The sequence below is a fragment of the Clytia hemisphaerica genome, unplaced genomic scaffold (genome assembly GCF_902728285.1).
Source record: "Clytia hemisphaerica strain Z4C2 unplaced genomic scaffold, Clytia hemisphaerica genome assembly, whole genome shotgun sequence".
NCBI lineage: Eukaryota > Metazoa > Cnidaria > Hydrozoa > Leptothecata > Clytiidae > Clytia > Clytia hemisphaerica.
In genome coordinates this window covers 78,425-93,956 of record NW_027104131.1, presented here as the reverse complement: position 1 = coordinate 93,956, position 15,532 = coordinate 78,425, and the positions used below count along the sequence as shown (strand labels likewise).

Below are 15,532 nucleotides of genomic sequence, written 5' to 3'. Positions count from 1 at the left end.
GAATAGATCCCTGAGGTATACCGGCCAAGACTTCCGTCCATTCAGAAGCTTGACCATCAAGAACAACCCGCTGCCGTCTCGCGTGAAGAAAATTCTGGATTAATAGAAGAAGGGAGCCAGAAACACCATATGACTTAAGTTTGAAAATTAAACCATCATGCCAAACTCTGTCAAAAGTTTTGGAAATATTAAGGAACACTCCACGAGTATCTACAATCCTGGCAAAAAGTAAATGGAATTTTACATATTCTAGGGTTTTTTCTTGTCATTTCCCTCCCCTCCCCCTCCCTACAATGTTGAGTGTCATTACGCACGAGCGAGCGCAGCGAGCGAGTGCGATTCTTTTGGCAAAAGCGCGGGAAAAATAGCTGATATGCGGGGTGATAAAATCGATTTTTACCCTTTTTAAGCCTCGTTTCCATTCAGAATTTCGTCGTCGTGTGCAACTGTCTTAAGTCCCAATATGGAGAATTATCGCCTGTACCCGACTGTCTGTTGTTTGGCAACTCCGCAAAAACAAACAAATACCATTTAGGCGTGAGACAGCGAGGCACTAGCTTTTTTGTCGTGATACGTTGATTCAATTTGCGGAACGTCTTTGATGAGGCGTAGGTTCAAGTGAATCTGTTTGTTCAGAGTTGTACGTTTTCCGTTTCTGAAGCGTATCGTCGGCAACCAGCTGTTCATTTCGTACACTGGTCACAACCACAACCCAACGAAAGCAAAGAAAAGTTAAAAGCCAAAGCTGATTTGAAAAGATTTCAAAAGAAACAGAATCTCATTCGTTTTTCAAGTTTTTCAAGTCAACAGGTATTGTGTTGATACTTTTGGGTTTCGCTTTTTTTTTAAATAATTTTTGTAGTTTTTTTGTATCTGTAATATATGGGAACTTCCAAGAGAATTTGTTTTAAAGTTTTGCGTTTACGTTTTCCTATGGAGATGTTGTACCCCATACCGATACCGATATCCAATTGCCGCTGTACCGAAATCGTTCAAATTTCAATAGTAAGCACCCAAGTAAATAAGCAACCAAGTAAGCTTTTAAAGGTTACACAGACACGATAAGTATTTAGTTTTTTCTCAAACTGCATCAATATTTTATACACTTGACTTGCGATTGTGTTGATACTTTTGGGTTTCGCTTTTTTTTTTAATCATTTTTGCAGTTTTTTGTATCTGTAATATATTGCTGGGACTTCTAAGAGAATTTTTTTTAAAGTTTTGCGTTTACGTTTTACTATGGATATGCTGTACCCCATACCGATACCGATACCGATATCCAATTGCCGCTGTACCGAAATCGTTCAAATTTCAATAGTAAGTACCCAAGTAAATAAGCAACCAAGTAAGCTTAAAGGTTACACAGACAGATAAGTATTTAGTTTTTTCTCAAACTGCGTGATTATTTTATACACTTGACTTGCGATTGTTTTGATACTTTTGGGTTTCTCTTTTTTTTTAAATCATTTTTGTAGTTATTTGTATCTGTAATATATTGCTGGGACTTCTAAGAGAATTTTTTTTAAAGTTTTGCGTTTACTTTTTCCTATGGAGATGCTGTACCCCATACCGATACTGATACCGATATCCAATTGCCGCTGTACCGAAATCGTTCAAATTTCAATAGTAAGTACCCAAGTAAATAAGCAACCAAGTAAGCTTAAAGGTTACACAGACAGATAAGTATTTAGTTTTTTCTCAAACTGCGTGATTATTTTATACACTTGACTTGCGATTGTTTTGATACTTTTGGGTTTCTCTTTTTTTTAAATCATTTTTGTAGTTATTTGTATCTGTAATATATTGCTGGGACTTCTAAGAGAATTTTTTTTAAAGTTTTGCGTTTACGTTTTCCTATGGAGATGCTGTACCCCATACCGATACTGATACCGATATCCAATTGCCGCTGTACCGAAATCGTTCAAATTTCAATAGTAAGCACCCAAGTAAATAAGCAACCAAGTAAGCTTTTAAAGGTTACACAGACACGATAAGTATTTAGTTTTTTCTCAAACTGCATCAATATTTTATACACTTGACTTGCGATTGTGTTGATACTTTTGGGTTTCGCTTTTTTTTTTAATCATTTTTGCAGTTTTTTGTATCTGTAATATATGGGAACTTCGAAGAGAATTTTTTTTAAAGTTTTGCGTTTACGTTTTCCTATGGAGATGCTGTACCCCATACCGATACCGATATCCAATTGCCGCTGTACCGAAATCGTTCAAATTTCAATAGTAAGCACCCAAGTAAATAAGCAACCAAGTAAGCTTTTAAAGGTTACACAGACACGATAAGTATTTAGTTTTTTCTCAAACTGCATCATTATTTTATACACTTGACTTGCGATTGTGTTGATACTTTTGGGTTACGCTTTTTTTTTTAATCATTTTTGCAGTTTTTTGTATCTGTAATATATGGGAACTTCGAAGAGAATTTTTTTTTAAGTTTTGCGTTTACGCTTTCCTATGGAGATGCTGTACCCCATACCGATACCGATACCGATATCCAATTGCCGCTGTACCGAAATCGTTCAAATTTCAATAGTAAGCACCCAAGTAAATAAGCAACCAAGTAAGCTTAAAGGTTACACAGACAGATAAGTATTTAGTTTTTTTCTCAAACTGCGTCATTATTTTATACACTTGACTTGCGATTGTTTTGATACTTTTGGGTTTCTCTTTTTTTTTAAATCATTTTTGTAGTTATTTGTATCTGTAATATATTGCTGGGACTTCTAAGAGAATTTTTTTTAAAGTTTTGCGTTTACGTTTTCCTATGGAGATGCTGTACCCCATACCGATACCGATACCGATATCCAATTGCCGCTGTACCGAAATCGTTCAAATTTCAATAGTAAGCACCCAAGTAAATAAGCAACCAAGTAAGCTTTTAAAGGTTACACAGACACGATAAGTATTTAGTTTTTTCTCAAACTGCATCATTATTTTATACACTTGACTTGCGATTGTGTTGATACTTTTGGGTTTCGCTTTTTTTTTTAATCATTTTTGCAGTTTTTTGTATCTGTAATATATGGGAACTTCGAAGAGAATTTTTTTTAAGTTTTGCGTTTACGTTTTCCTATGGAGATGCTGTACCCCATACCGATACCGATATCCAATTGCCGCTGTACCGAAATCGTTCAAATTTCAATAGTAAGCACCCAAGTAAATAAGCAACCAAGTAAGCTTTTAAAGGTTACACAGACACAGATAAGTATTTAGTTTTTTTCTCAAACTGCGTGATTATTTTATACACTTGACTTGCGATTGTTTTGATACTTTTGGGTTTCTCTTTTTTTTTAAATCATTTTTGTAGTTATTTGTATCTGTAATATATTGCTGGGACTTCTAAGAGAATTTTTTTTAAAGTTTTGCGTTTACGTTTTCCTATGGAGATGCTGTACCCCATACCGATACCGATACCGATATCCAATTGCCGCTGTACCGAAATCGTTCAAATTTCAATAGTAAGTACCCAAGTAAATAAGCAACCAAGTAAGCTTAAAGGTTACACAGACAGATAAGTATTTAGTTTTTTCCTCAAACTGCGTGATTATTTTATACACTTGACTTGCGATTGTTTTGATACTTTTGGGTTTCTCTTTTTTTTAAATCATTTTTGTAGTTATTTGTATCTGTAATATATTGCTGGGACTTCTAAGAGAATTTTTTTTAAAGTTTTGCGTTTACGTTTTCCTATGGAGATGCTGTACCCCATACCGATACCGATACTGATATTTTATTGCCGCTGTACCGAAATCGTTCAAATTTCAATAGTAAGCACCCAAGTAAGCTTAAAGATTACACAGACACATAAGTATTTAGTATTTTCTCAAACTGCGTGATTATTATAATTATATACTTTTTATACACTTGCGATTGTGTTGATATTTTAATTTCTGACATAAAAAAATCTAAATTTAGACAAATGGTGTCAACGCAGTGTTCATTTTCCTTAGAAAAAACTGACATCACAATGAATTTTCCTAACAACGGGCAAATTCTGGGCAGTTTAGGCTTGTTGTCATGCAAAAAAACGCAATTGCATTGTGCAAAAAGCCGTGTAGCCTGCTTCAAAAAAGTAACTGATTAGCAATGCATATGTTATATTAATATTAACTTAAAGGTAATTAGACTATTAATTGACTAAAAAGTGTTTTCTCAAAGAACTTATTGTTACATTACTGCAACAAATAGCCACTATGGGAAGATTTTCCAAAATTTTCCCATACATCAGCCTCTATTTTCCTTTCATAGTGATGAATGTTTTATAATCTATTTTCTTACATTTTCTAGGTTATCATCAAAGTGACACAAATATCTAATATGACTGAACAAGCAAACTTTTTGGTAGCTCGAGCCTGTAGTATTGGACTGGACATGGTGCTACATCGCCCTACACCTACTGATGGTAACTGCTTTTATCATGCTATTCTTGAGCAAATTCATCGGCCCAATGTTTATTTCACACTTCCAAAGGAAAAACGATTTGAAGACATTGGAAAATTAAGAATAGCAGTCATTGAATTCCTGAGAGACCTGACACCTGAGACGGCGTTTTACCAATATTATTGTGAACAAAATCAAAATCGTTTCTCTGGCCCTCAATGGGAGATGTATTTGGCTAATCAAGAGAAGAACGAAACCAAGGCTGATTTCCTTATTCGTGTTGCAGCTGCCTTTTTTTTAGATGTCAACATTTTGATCACTAGTCAATCAAGCACTCAAAACATTCCATATTTTGAATTGCACCCTGGGGCTTCTTCTGGCATTCAGATGTTTTTGTCATCATCAGATTATAATCTATTTCAGTCCCTCGTACCTTCAACAGAAGAAAGTGTTTTACCATTTGATGTTGAAAACTCCCTTCAAACAAGTAATTCTAAAATGACAAGGGTGCCTTCTCCAAAAGAACGAATTGCAAAGAGAGCATATTATATGGTTGCCCAAGCACGCTTCATTGGTCTTGATGTCTCCCATCACAGTCCAACCCCTGGAGATGGTAACTGTTTTTTCCATGCCATCGTAGAGCAAATACACCGAGGTGCTGTTTATGAAGGACTCCCTGAAGATCGAAGATACACAGACATTGGAGAGTTAAGAAAAGCAGTTGTCAAATTTCTTAAAGACATGCAGCCTGATACAGACTTTTATCATATAGTCCAGAATTTCGGATTACAAAACGTCATTATGCAAAACCAAATTAATCTGGGGGGTGATCAATGGGAAATATTTTTGGCAAATCAAGAAAAGAATGCAGTTTATGCTGAGTACATTCTCTGTCTTGCAACTGCCTATTATTTGGATGTAAATATCTGCATCACCTGTGAAACAAGCACACAAGATAGACCGTATTTTGATTTGAACCCTGCAGCTTCTTCTGGCATAGAGATGTTTTTGGCATCTTCCAACAACGACCATTTTCAGTCATTAGTACCAACAAATGACACAATATTGCATTTTGAGGGACGCAACTGTCTTCAACCAATCTTCTTTTTTGATGATTGTGATGAAATGGAAATGGACTTTAGTATATCTGCGCGTGGTAAACACAGTAGTGGGTCTGATAGTAAACAAAGACGTTACAAACATCACCATATTTCACATTCAAAGTCTCGATTGGCTGAAAAAAAACTCCTTCAACAATGTCAAGACAATAATGTTCCCTATGTTCAACCTGCTAATAATGAAACAGACGAACAAACCAAATCACGCACAAAAAAGATAAAGAATAAAATCAAATATCAAAGAAGAAAAATAAAGCAGCAGAAGCAAGATGATTTAGCTGACTTCAACAATTTGCAACAATGCCGAAAAGACAATGTTGCTGACAATATTGACGTCCCTATTGAAAATTCACAAGAGGATCCTTTACAGCCAGATATCCCAATCATAGAGGATCAAAACCCACCTATTCCAATGGATGTGGATATTAATCCTGTACCTGGTAACGATGCTGTCCAGCCCGATGGCCATGTGTTTGACTCTCTTCACCCAAATCCTGAGGTTGGTCAATCAGTTATTGACTTTTTGGAGGGTGAAAATAATCATGGCGTGGCGACATGTGTAGTATGCAGAGAAACACGTCCAGTATACAACCCATCCTATAACAATGCTCAAGCACGTGTCAAAATAAAGGTCTGGAAGGTTAACAAAGCTGGCATTTGTGATCGATGTCGAAAGGATCGAACAAAAAGAACCTCTGAGTCAAACAGAATAAACAAGAGGAACAATAGCTCCAACAAGGGTAAGGAAAAACAAGCATCCCTGAAGAAACCTGCAAAGTTTTCTGGACACCTTACAACTGATGATAAAGATTTGGGGCCATCTTCAGACAGGATCCGTCACAATGGAATGCATTTTCTTCCCACGCCACCTTTTCTTCAACACCTTACCATGGTTGAGAGATTGATGATTGCTAAAATCACTGTATGTACTAATATTCATCTACTTCGTTATGGTATGCTCTCAAGTAAAGGTCACAGTGTCAGCATCCCTAACAAGATGTCGATAGCTAAACACCTACCATTGCTGCCAGAGGAGATTGGTGTAATCATTTTGAAAAGGAAAAATCAAAACATCACCAGTAAGCAATATGGTGTTAGGAGACATAAAGTTGAGCAAGCACTGGATGGACTTTGCTTTGGATATCCAAATGGAGGCTATGAAGATGAACAGCCTGAGACCCAAAAATATGATGGGCCAAACTGTATGGGTGTTCAGCTGAATGGAAGATACTTTCAATACTTCCCCAATTCATATTATGCTGACACAGTCATCCATCAAGATAGAATAAATCAACTTCCAGACGAGGCCGCTCAGCTGCCAGGACTAAAAGTTGTTGAAACACAGGAGGACATGACAGAAGATGAAAAAGGACCTGCTCCCAATCAATTTTTCATTCCATTCAACGAGGGAGATGACAGTGTTACTGGGTCAGGCATCACCTGTCCTGTCGATCCACAGGATGCTGATAAGGAGCTCAAGATGATCATACAAAAAATGACTGGATCTGAAGAAATTCTACATCAAGGCGGTGTTGCATCCGCTGATTGGGATCGAACTCGAGAAGTTCCCATAAAGGAATTGAAAACGCCTGGTTTTTTTACCATGGTTGCTCCTGACATCTTTGTCAATGGAAGTTGTGACATCACCTGCAAGAAGTTGGTAACTGTACATCTCGACGAATGGATACAACATATTTATTTTGTTGGGGAAGATCGTGTTCCAAAGCATCCATTTCTGAAATTTCTTCTCCATAACCTGAAATTGCGGCAACAGGCACTTGACCATGGAAGCTTTTTGGTCGCCCAGCAGTTGAATGATGCACATCTGACAATTGACGAACTCAGAACAAATCTGAATGAAAACAATGATCAGAGTGTCCCACTCAAGATCATAAAGATGGGTGGTAATCTTGTCAATACCCACCCTTACTGGGTCGAAAGAAAAAAAGAGCTTGAAGCATTTATGCACTATCGCAGAAAGGAGTTTGGTGATTTACCCGCATACTTCCATACGAACTCCATGGCGGAGTTCCATTGGACGTCTCTAGCCTTAATACTGTCCAGGTATAAGGCCCAATCATGCGGCATTAATCAGCAAGACTATTATGATCGGCTTTCAACTGATTCAAGGTTCTTCAGACAGACAGTGCTCGAAAACCAGCACATTGTAACAAGCTACTTCAGTGCCAGGACCATCAATTATTACAATACTGTAATCTCTAAACTTCTTCAAACAAACTCCTTTTGGTTCAGATTCGAGTTTGCCAAAGGACGTGGTCAAATCCATTCTCATGGTGTTATCTTTTCTGAAAAACATGCCAAAGAGGTAGAAGAGAGTCTTGATTGTGGAGAAGAACAAAGAGCAAGAGAATTACATGAATGGCTTCAAACTGTATCTAAGAATTCTGATGGGGTATTCTCACCAATGTTCACGAGTTTGCATCCTGCTGGTGGCTCAGAGGTTTTAACAGAAAATGAAGATCTTGAATGGAATCCTAATAAAGAAGGATGGGCGCCTCCAGAAGGAACAAGAGACCCCCCTGACTATGATCCTTTAGCAGTACCTGCTCTCGAAACATGTACCAACGAAGATGATTTGAATGAGTTCCACATAGATCTTGCCAACATGGTCGCACTGCACTCTTGCAATGGATATTGTTTGAAAAAGAAGAAGAAGGAATCTAAAACACGTTATTGTCGTTCCCATTTTGGTAAAGAAGATCCAATAACAAAGAAAACACCTGGTAAAGAACTGCATCCCTTTGAACCTCGCATCGTTTCTGGTGGTCATCCAAGATATGAAGGACCTCGTGATCACCCTCGAATGCTGAATCACATTAAAACTTTGCTCATCTCCTGGCAGGCCAATTGTGACTGCCAGGCATTGATCGATCAGGATCTGTTGAATTTGGTCAAGTACATTTGTTCCTATTGCTGCAAAGGAGCGTGCAGCACAGAGGATTTTGTCACCATTTATCGAGAGTTGTTGGATTCTGCAGAAATTGGCACAACTGTGAAGAATGTTACCCATCGACTCTTAATGCAGATTGTTGGCATAGTGGATGTCCCGTCTGCAGCAGCAGACTTTATCAACGCTGGTGGTCAACTCTATCATTCAACAAACAAGATTCAACGAGTTGGCCTGAGTGGCTATCGTCAACTCAACTCTAAAGGACCGAAAAATGACGAAAATGCTACTAATGAAACACCCTTAGACCAATTTCTGGGTGAATCACGACGACAAGAAGATCCTGATCGGACTCTTTATGACAATACCAAAATATGCAGATGTAAACCTCCATGTGGACGTGACCATGTTCCATTGTTTACTGGAACAGATGTCAAACCAATTTGGCCACTGTCTGAAAAATTTTGTAAAGGTCAGTTAATGATCCACTCTAAAGGCACGTGGCGAACACCAGATGATCTGAAAGATGAAGAAGAACAATTTTCTGATGCGTTCGCTGATTTCCTCAACGACAGTCCTGACTGCCCAGAATTCTTAAAAGAAATCGTAGCTTTATCAAAACAAAATTATGACAAGAAAGTAGAAAGGGATAGGCGAAGAAATAGGAATGTCAATCAAGATGAAATTCAAGAAAATCGGGATGTGCAGCTTAGTCAACCACCATCTATACAGCTTTCCCAAGACTCCCAACAGTCATCTCAAGATTCCGTGTATAACGACCTGCGACTTGGAGAAGCATTGTTGAGAGATATCAGACTGAACAATAATGTAAATTTCGATGCCATTATTGGTGACGCAAACCTCTTTGATGGTGGACCAGGCTTTGATTGGAACCTGTATGGCAAAGAATGTTTCGGTTCCAACGAATGGCCAGCTAATACCAAAACATGGTTAAAAGACCAATACGATGAGGCAGAAGACATGATCAACACTCATCTTAACAACCACGACCTTCCAGATGTCAATCTTTTATGGGCGAATCCTAAGCAAAGGCTTATTATCGCAATCAACCTAGAAAAGCTGCTAGATGTTGCCATCGGTGAAGAAGAAACAGAACCGTTACGCCTCCTTGTTCAAGGATTTGGTGGTACAGGCAAAAGTTTCACAATAAACGCTATTACCTATATTGCTCGGCGTTTATTCAGACGAAATGGATCAGCCCTCAATATTGCTCCAACTGGTGCAGCATCTACCTTGATCCCAGATGGAAGAACTCTTCACAGCACCACTCCTATTCCTTTCATGACGCGTAATGAAAGAAGCACTGTCAATATGATTGATCACACTATGAACAGCAAGAAGTTGAAGAAGTTACAAACAGTGATTAATTTCAACAAAGAAACTAAAAGCCATGGTTTGTACGCCCTTAATATGGATGAACGTTCCATGTACTCTCCGAGGTTGCTGGCGTGGTGTAACCAGAGATTTATGGAGGCGACTGAAGATTTCAATCATGATTTTGGAAATATTCCAGTTGTCAATTTCTTTGGAGATCTTGGACAACTTGGTCCGATAGAAGGAAAAGACCTACATATCCATCCGTCAAAGAACGTTACACCAGAAAATTTGAAAGGCCATGGAATATATAAAAATTTCACTCAATGCGTTGTTCTAACCCAAACAATGCGGCAAAAGCCTGATCAAAAGACTCTTCTTGAAAGATTAATGCGAATTCGATCCGGTAACATTACTCAACAAGATTGGCTGGATATCAACGCAAAGTATGAAAAGAATATGACAGAAGAACAAAAAGCTTATTTCCAAAATGGACGCGTCATTACCCTGAATGAAACATGGCAAGAAGTGTTTGACGAGAACCGAGAGAAGCTTACCGAATTGGGTGTCCCAATTGCCACAATTCCTTGCACAGAAGGAAGAGGTACATGCCATAAAACAACTGGCCAAAAACAAATGGGTCAAATACCTGGCATATCATACCTCGCTGTTGGTTGTCCAGTCATGCTTACAAAGAACCAAGGTCCCTTAACTACCTTCGGTTTAAACAATGGTGCGATTGGTACCGTTATCGCGATTTTGTATGCTGAAGGACACCGACCACCTTCAACACCTGATGCAGTTATTGTTAACTTTGAAGGTTATAAAGGACCTGCTTGGTTAGATGATCATCCAAAATGGGTCCCAATCGTTCCATTGAAGACACTATGTGATGCTCACAGCTCCTGCACTCGAACCGGTCTTCCATTGATTGCTGCTTATAGTATTCCTATAGCTAAAAGTCAAGGAATGACTATTGGGGAGGGTAAACCGGCAACTCATATGAGAGTAAAACTTCAACAAAAGAATTTCATGGAGGCCCTATCACTTGGAACGACATACACTGCTCTCAGCAGGGTAGAGACTGATAGCAGATGGTGCTTGGTGGAAGAAATTCCCCAAGACCGTCTGCTATACATAAATACCCATCCTGCCATGCCAGGAAGAAGAGAAGAAGAAGAGAGATTGAATACAATGTCCGACGAAACCATCGCACAATATTCTCACTACATGGAAGACATCGATTCTTATATAAACTTGTTGAATCGATTTGACTCTGTTTGTAATGATGGAATCATTTCCACTGATTGTAGAAGGAATAATGATAGCTGTCCATGTTTGCTTTGCAAATCAACTCATCGTCAATAAGTTTTCCATCGGATAGGTAAGAATAGGACACAAAATCGAAACAATCGTGTCCCCATTCAAAATTTACATGACATGAATTTACAGCTCTTATTTGTTACTCCAGAATTGTCATCATCATATATAATAATGTCCTGAAGAACTTCTCTCTAGGAGCATAGAATTTCATTTCCAACTTAAAAAAGCATGAGCGAGTTGGAATCACTTTCCAGCCATCATGACGAATAGGGACCTGACTCCCGGCGCCCATCCCATGACACACACTGACCATTACATTGTGTTGTTACCAAGACGAGCTTTGTGCCATAATAGTGGAATATTAGTACACGGCGCCCAATTTTGACACAGTTCCTCAACTGTTGTCTGCACTACAAGCTTATCTTATCGCTGGAATAAAGATTCCTCTTGCAGGACTGTAGATGGAACTCTTAGTATTGATGAAGTAAATCTTCGCAATCCATGTCTTATTGTAAATTTTGAATGGTTGCCTTACGAGTCATCGTACTAAGGTGTGGTTATGGGCTGACTATTAGGGGTGTAGGGAGGTCAGCCACGATGACTCGTGTTGGTTTCAAACTCATTTTGAATAAAAAAGATTGACACTGATTCTTTTGATGTCTTTTTAACTTCTTTTTTTTTTTCGTTCATAGATTGATGAATGCATCTGGAGATCAACTAATCACAAAAGTTTGAAATTCAACTTTATTAATTAGCTATATCGTTTTCGAGTGCTTTAATCTATTAGCAAGTTGAGTATTTCTAATGACTATTATTGCTTATGTGGGACTTTCCAAAATGTGATTTGTAAATGGTTAAAACCCAATGCTATCTACTTTATATCTTAATTTTACTTCTGCAGATCAATCTTGACGATGGATACCGAACTTCATTACCTATTTTCTACCTATTTATTTTCATTATCTACATACACCCGTCACGAGACAACAGGTATTACTTATAGTAAATCGGATTTATTTTTACTTATCAGCGTTTGAAAAATCTTTTTTGCGATTCTTCCAAGAATAACTTGTAACAGTTCCTGTAAATTTTCGTCAAAACTTTAAAGTGTATTTTAAGCAAAATCTGATTACTTGCTAAAATTAATTATGTGCGATATTTACTTTTTACCTTTCCTGTTTTTACTTGCAGGTCCCAATCGACTATTCTCTACAAGACCAGAAGGAAAACGAATGATATTTTAAAATATATAGTATATTCTAACAAATGTACAATATCCTTCTTCTTTAAGAGATTTATACTTTAATATGACATATGTCTTTCATCTTTTATTGAAAAATCCATTAAACACTCGGTTGAAGTCATTTCCAATTATTTTCCCAAGAAAAAATATTTATTCTACAGCAAGAATATTCGATAGATTATAGAAAAGTAAGAGCAAAGTATCCACGTCTGGACTAATTTCCTCATCAAGTTTTTTTAGCTTGTTAATTTGTCCGAGGTTATCCTCTTTTCTCGGTCTCCTATTGTCTGTACACAAACCCGATTCTACGGCTAATTTCAAAATTCATGTACTTCGCTACGATAATCGTGAGATACACTCTGGTACAGAGTAGGTCTCCTAGGAGCCAAAAAATCACTCAACATTAGGAAATTGATTACTCTAAGGATCTGTTTTCGGAGGTCCCGGCCAGCAAATTTTTTTTCCGTAAGGGGTCCAGGTCCTGATTTGGCGGCCCAAGACCTGGGAAACTTTGCCACTTTTTTGACACTTGGTTTTTTGCCATGAATTTAGAATTTATAGTGGTGCCGGACCTGAATTTTCGGCCTAAAAGGTTCTAAAAAACTAGTAGAACACATTCATCAGAAGATCATCAAATTGAAGTACTTTTCCATGGGAATATAACGGTTCGTCTAAATCATAGGGCTTGAACCACTTACTCTCGGGTGCTTAATAAACGTACAGTCCAAAATAAACGTACGGGGGAGAGAATAAAATTGGAATTAATAAACGTACAGGCTGAAATAAAGGTACAGGCGAGAAATCAGAGCTAAAATAAATAAATGTACAGGCTAAAATAAACGTACAGGGAATAATCTACCAATTTCTCAAAAGTAGAACATCCAGGTCGAAACGACTGACTTAAGTATAGGTATATCTCTTATAGATCAATGACAAATACTAAATAAGCAAAACGTTCAAATTTACTCTTGTAACACTCGAAATCTCCCACAATACGTTCGAATGTAATTAACGGCATATCTTACTTGAACAAAAAATAACAAATTTTTTGCAGTATGAATTGGGCGATATTGGGTGAAAATAAATAAACGTACAGGGGGGAATAAACGTACAGGCGGGAAAATTCTTCAGAATAAATAAACGTACAGTTCCTAATAAGGTGCGTACAGGCGGGAAACTTGACACAAAAAAAATAAACGTACATGTACGTTTATTAGGCACCCGAGAGTACGGAAATTGGTAACGCAATTCCCCTAAGAAAACCTTTCCATGGGTTGAGACCATATGTCAAGCGCTTTAACGCTTAAGGGCAGTAGGGGGGCTGTAGTTAGTTCAACCCGACCCGAAATTTCGGGACGATATGGAGTTTTTACAAGCTCTTATTTGATTTGGTCGAGTGGTCGTTAACCGGTAATTAAACAATGTTATTACTTTTTCTATAGAACGCGTCATTTTTATTACTTCAATAACCAACTATTAAAGTATGATCAGCGTAAAAGCTGATGTCAGATGTACGTCATACGTTACGTTCGAAAAGTAGATTCAATTTTTAGTAAGTTCTTTAACCTTATATGGAAATTCGAATATTCGAATATGATAATTAAGAATGTTCTTCATATAAAGAATGAAAGTTCTTCTAAACAATCAAACTCAATTATTAACAGTTAGAGGTAGAGGTAATAAACCATGGCTGAAGAACAAGAAAGGCAAGCTGCTGAAGTAGCCATCCAGCAGCAAATGCAAAGTAAGTAAAAATTTTTGTTCATTCCATATATGTGGAGGTTGGAGACATTGATTATTTCTTTTCCTAAAAGACAAAGACATTTGGGAATTTTTTGAAAAAAATTCAAGATTCCATTTTTGTAAGACCTTATGTTTTTACCATTCCTTTCAACTTTTAAAGCTGTTGTGTCTGTTGGGTAGAAAACAGTTTTTCCCCGATTTGATTAATTATAACTTATATATAATTTTTTTTTTCAAGGAGAACGAGATCGCGCCGCCAAAAGAAGGGAGCAGCTCCTTGAAGAGGCGGCAAACGAGCAAATGCGTAAGTATCAATTTGCCTATTGCCACATAAATTTTACTAAGTCTTGCTGCCTATGACAGAGAAGGAATTGGTATGATCTCATTTCCAGGTTTCTGTAGCCTAAAAAGGAAAATCATCAGCTTTATTTCTGTCATGTCAATTATGAAGCATTTAATTATAATATTGTGATAGTAGACATTATGTTACATTTCGTTGCTAAAGTTTTTGTTCAATATAACACTTTTTATGTATGAAAAAATATTTGTTTAAATTTACAGCATTGTGGTTCAATGAATACCAGACCACGAAACCCAACAACAACAACAACAACAACAACAACAACCACTCGAGTAGGAGCAGTCATCACCAGCTCCAAAGGGATGAGGAGAGGGAGATGATGCATTTTGGCATGTGGGTACACAGAGGGGGTTTTCACATACAGGCAGAGAATAGGGTGGCAGATAATGCAAAAAGTATGTTATTATTTCGTAATTTTCAAATGAAAAGCTTGTTTTTACTGTAATGAATCTAAATTGATTATCTTTAAAGTGATTTTTGACATGCTCCTCCCCTGTTTTTGACTTTGAAACCAAAATGCAAATACATATAGGGCTACATTGAGTTAACAATCACAATTACAATATATAATTCTTTTCTCAATAGCACGTGCATTTCAGCGCTATGCGAAGGCGAAGAAGAAGGCAAATCATCGCCATCCAACAACAATGCTAGAGTTTGGCAATTGGTGTGCCTGTGGTGGCTTGTTTTTTGATGTGCCAAGGAGCAGCAGCAGAAGAGACCGCAAAAGAAAAAGTTCCAGGTAAATTGACATAAACAAAACGTATCTTACTACCTACACTATAATATATTATATAAATGTTGTATTAGGAAGATGAAAAGTTCATCATATCTTATCAAACAATTTAAACATAGTGTAGGAGGTAAATTACCTTTTGTCTATGTCAATTTACCTATTATTTATATTATATCATAATATTTTTTTATATTTTTGCGGCCTCTTCTTTTCTTTGGTGCATCATAAGATAGCATACCACTAGCACACCAATTCCCAAACTTTAGCATTGATGTTGGGTGATGATGATTTGCCTTCTTCTTTGCCTTCGAATTTACATATTAGTCATCTGCCACCCTATTTTTTGCCCACCTCTGTGGACCCCTTTGTCT

General features: G+C 37.4%; 2 protein-coding genes across 4 annotated transcripts; both read left to right on the top strand.

The window, feature by feature from the left end:
* The first annotated feature begins 338 nt into the window (after positions 1 to 338).
* On the top strand, positions 339 to 12,388 carry LOC136813662 (uncharacterized). 3 transcript variants are annotated; one of them, XM_067070162.1, is made up of 3 exons: positions 339 to 810; positions 4,302 to 12,068; positions 12,270 to 12,388. In XM_067070162.1, exon 2 carries the CDS (start codon positions 4,332 to 4,334, stop codon positions 11,121 to 11,123), a length of 6,792 nt encoding a protein of 2,263 aa, XP_066926263.1. In that variant the 5' UTR covers positions 339 to 810; positions 4,302 to 4,331; the 3' UTR covers positions 11,124 to 12,068; positions 12,270 to 12,388. The 3 variants fall into 3 exon arrangements, 2 of the variants coding, with proteins under 2 accessions (XP_066926263.1, XP_066926264.1); XR_010847524.1 differs by having other exon boundaries at positions 350 to 810; positions 11,771 to 12,068; positions 12,270 to 12,349; XM_067070163.1 differs by lacking the exon at positions 339 to 810 and having other exon boundaries at positions 3,047 to 11,807; positions 11,980 to 12,068; positions 12,270 to 12,349.
* A 1,167-nt stretch (positions 12,389 to 13,555) lies between these two features.
* LOC136813660 (uncharacterized) lies at positions 13,556 to 15,266 on the top strand. Its single transcript, XM_067070161.1, has 4 exons — positions 13,556 to 14,065; positions 14,303 to 14,368; positions 14,626 to 14,820; positions 15,011 to 15,266. The coding sequence occupies exons 1-4, from the start codon at positions 14,008 to 14,010 to the stop codon at positions 15,169 to 15,171; spliced, it is 480 nt and encodes a 159-aa protein (XP_066926262.1). The 5' UTR covers positions 13,556 to 14,007; the 3' UTR covers positions 15,172 to 15,266.
* The last annotated feature ends 266 nt before the right edge of the window (positions 15,267 to 15,532 follow it).

Coding starts and splice junctions, on each gene's coding strand:
- LOC136813662 (XM_067070162.1), top strand. CDS start 4,332: ATGACTGAACAAGCAAACTTTTTGGTAGCTCGAGCCTGTAGTATTGGA.
- LOC136813660 (XM_067070161.1), top strand. CDS start 14,008: ATGGCTGAAGAACAAGAAAGGCAAGCTGCTGAAGTAGCCATCCAGCAG. Junction 14,369..14,625: donor GGCGGCAAACGAGCAAATGC/GTAAGTATCAAT, acceptor TTAAATTTACAG/CATTGTGGTTCAATGAATAC. Junction 14,821..15,010: donor GGTGGCAGATAATGCAAAAA/GTATGTTATTAT, acceptor TTTTCTCAATAG/CACGTGCATTTCAGCGCTAT.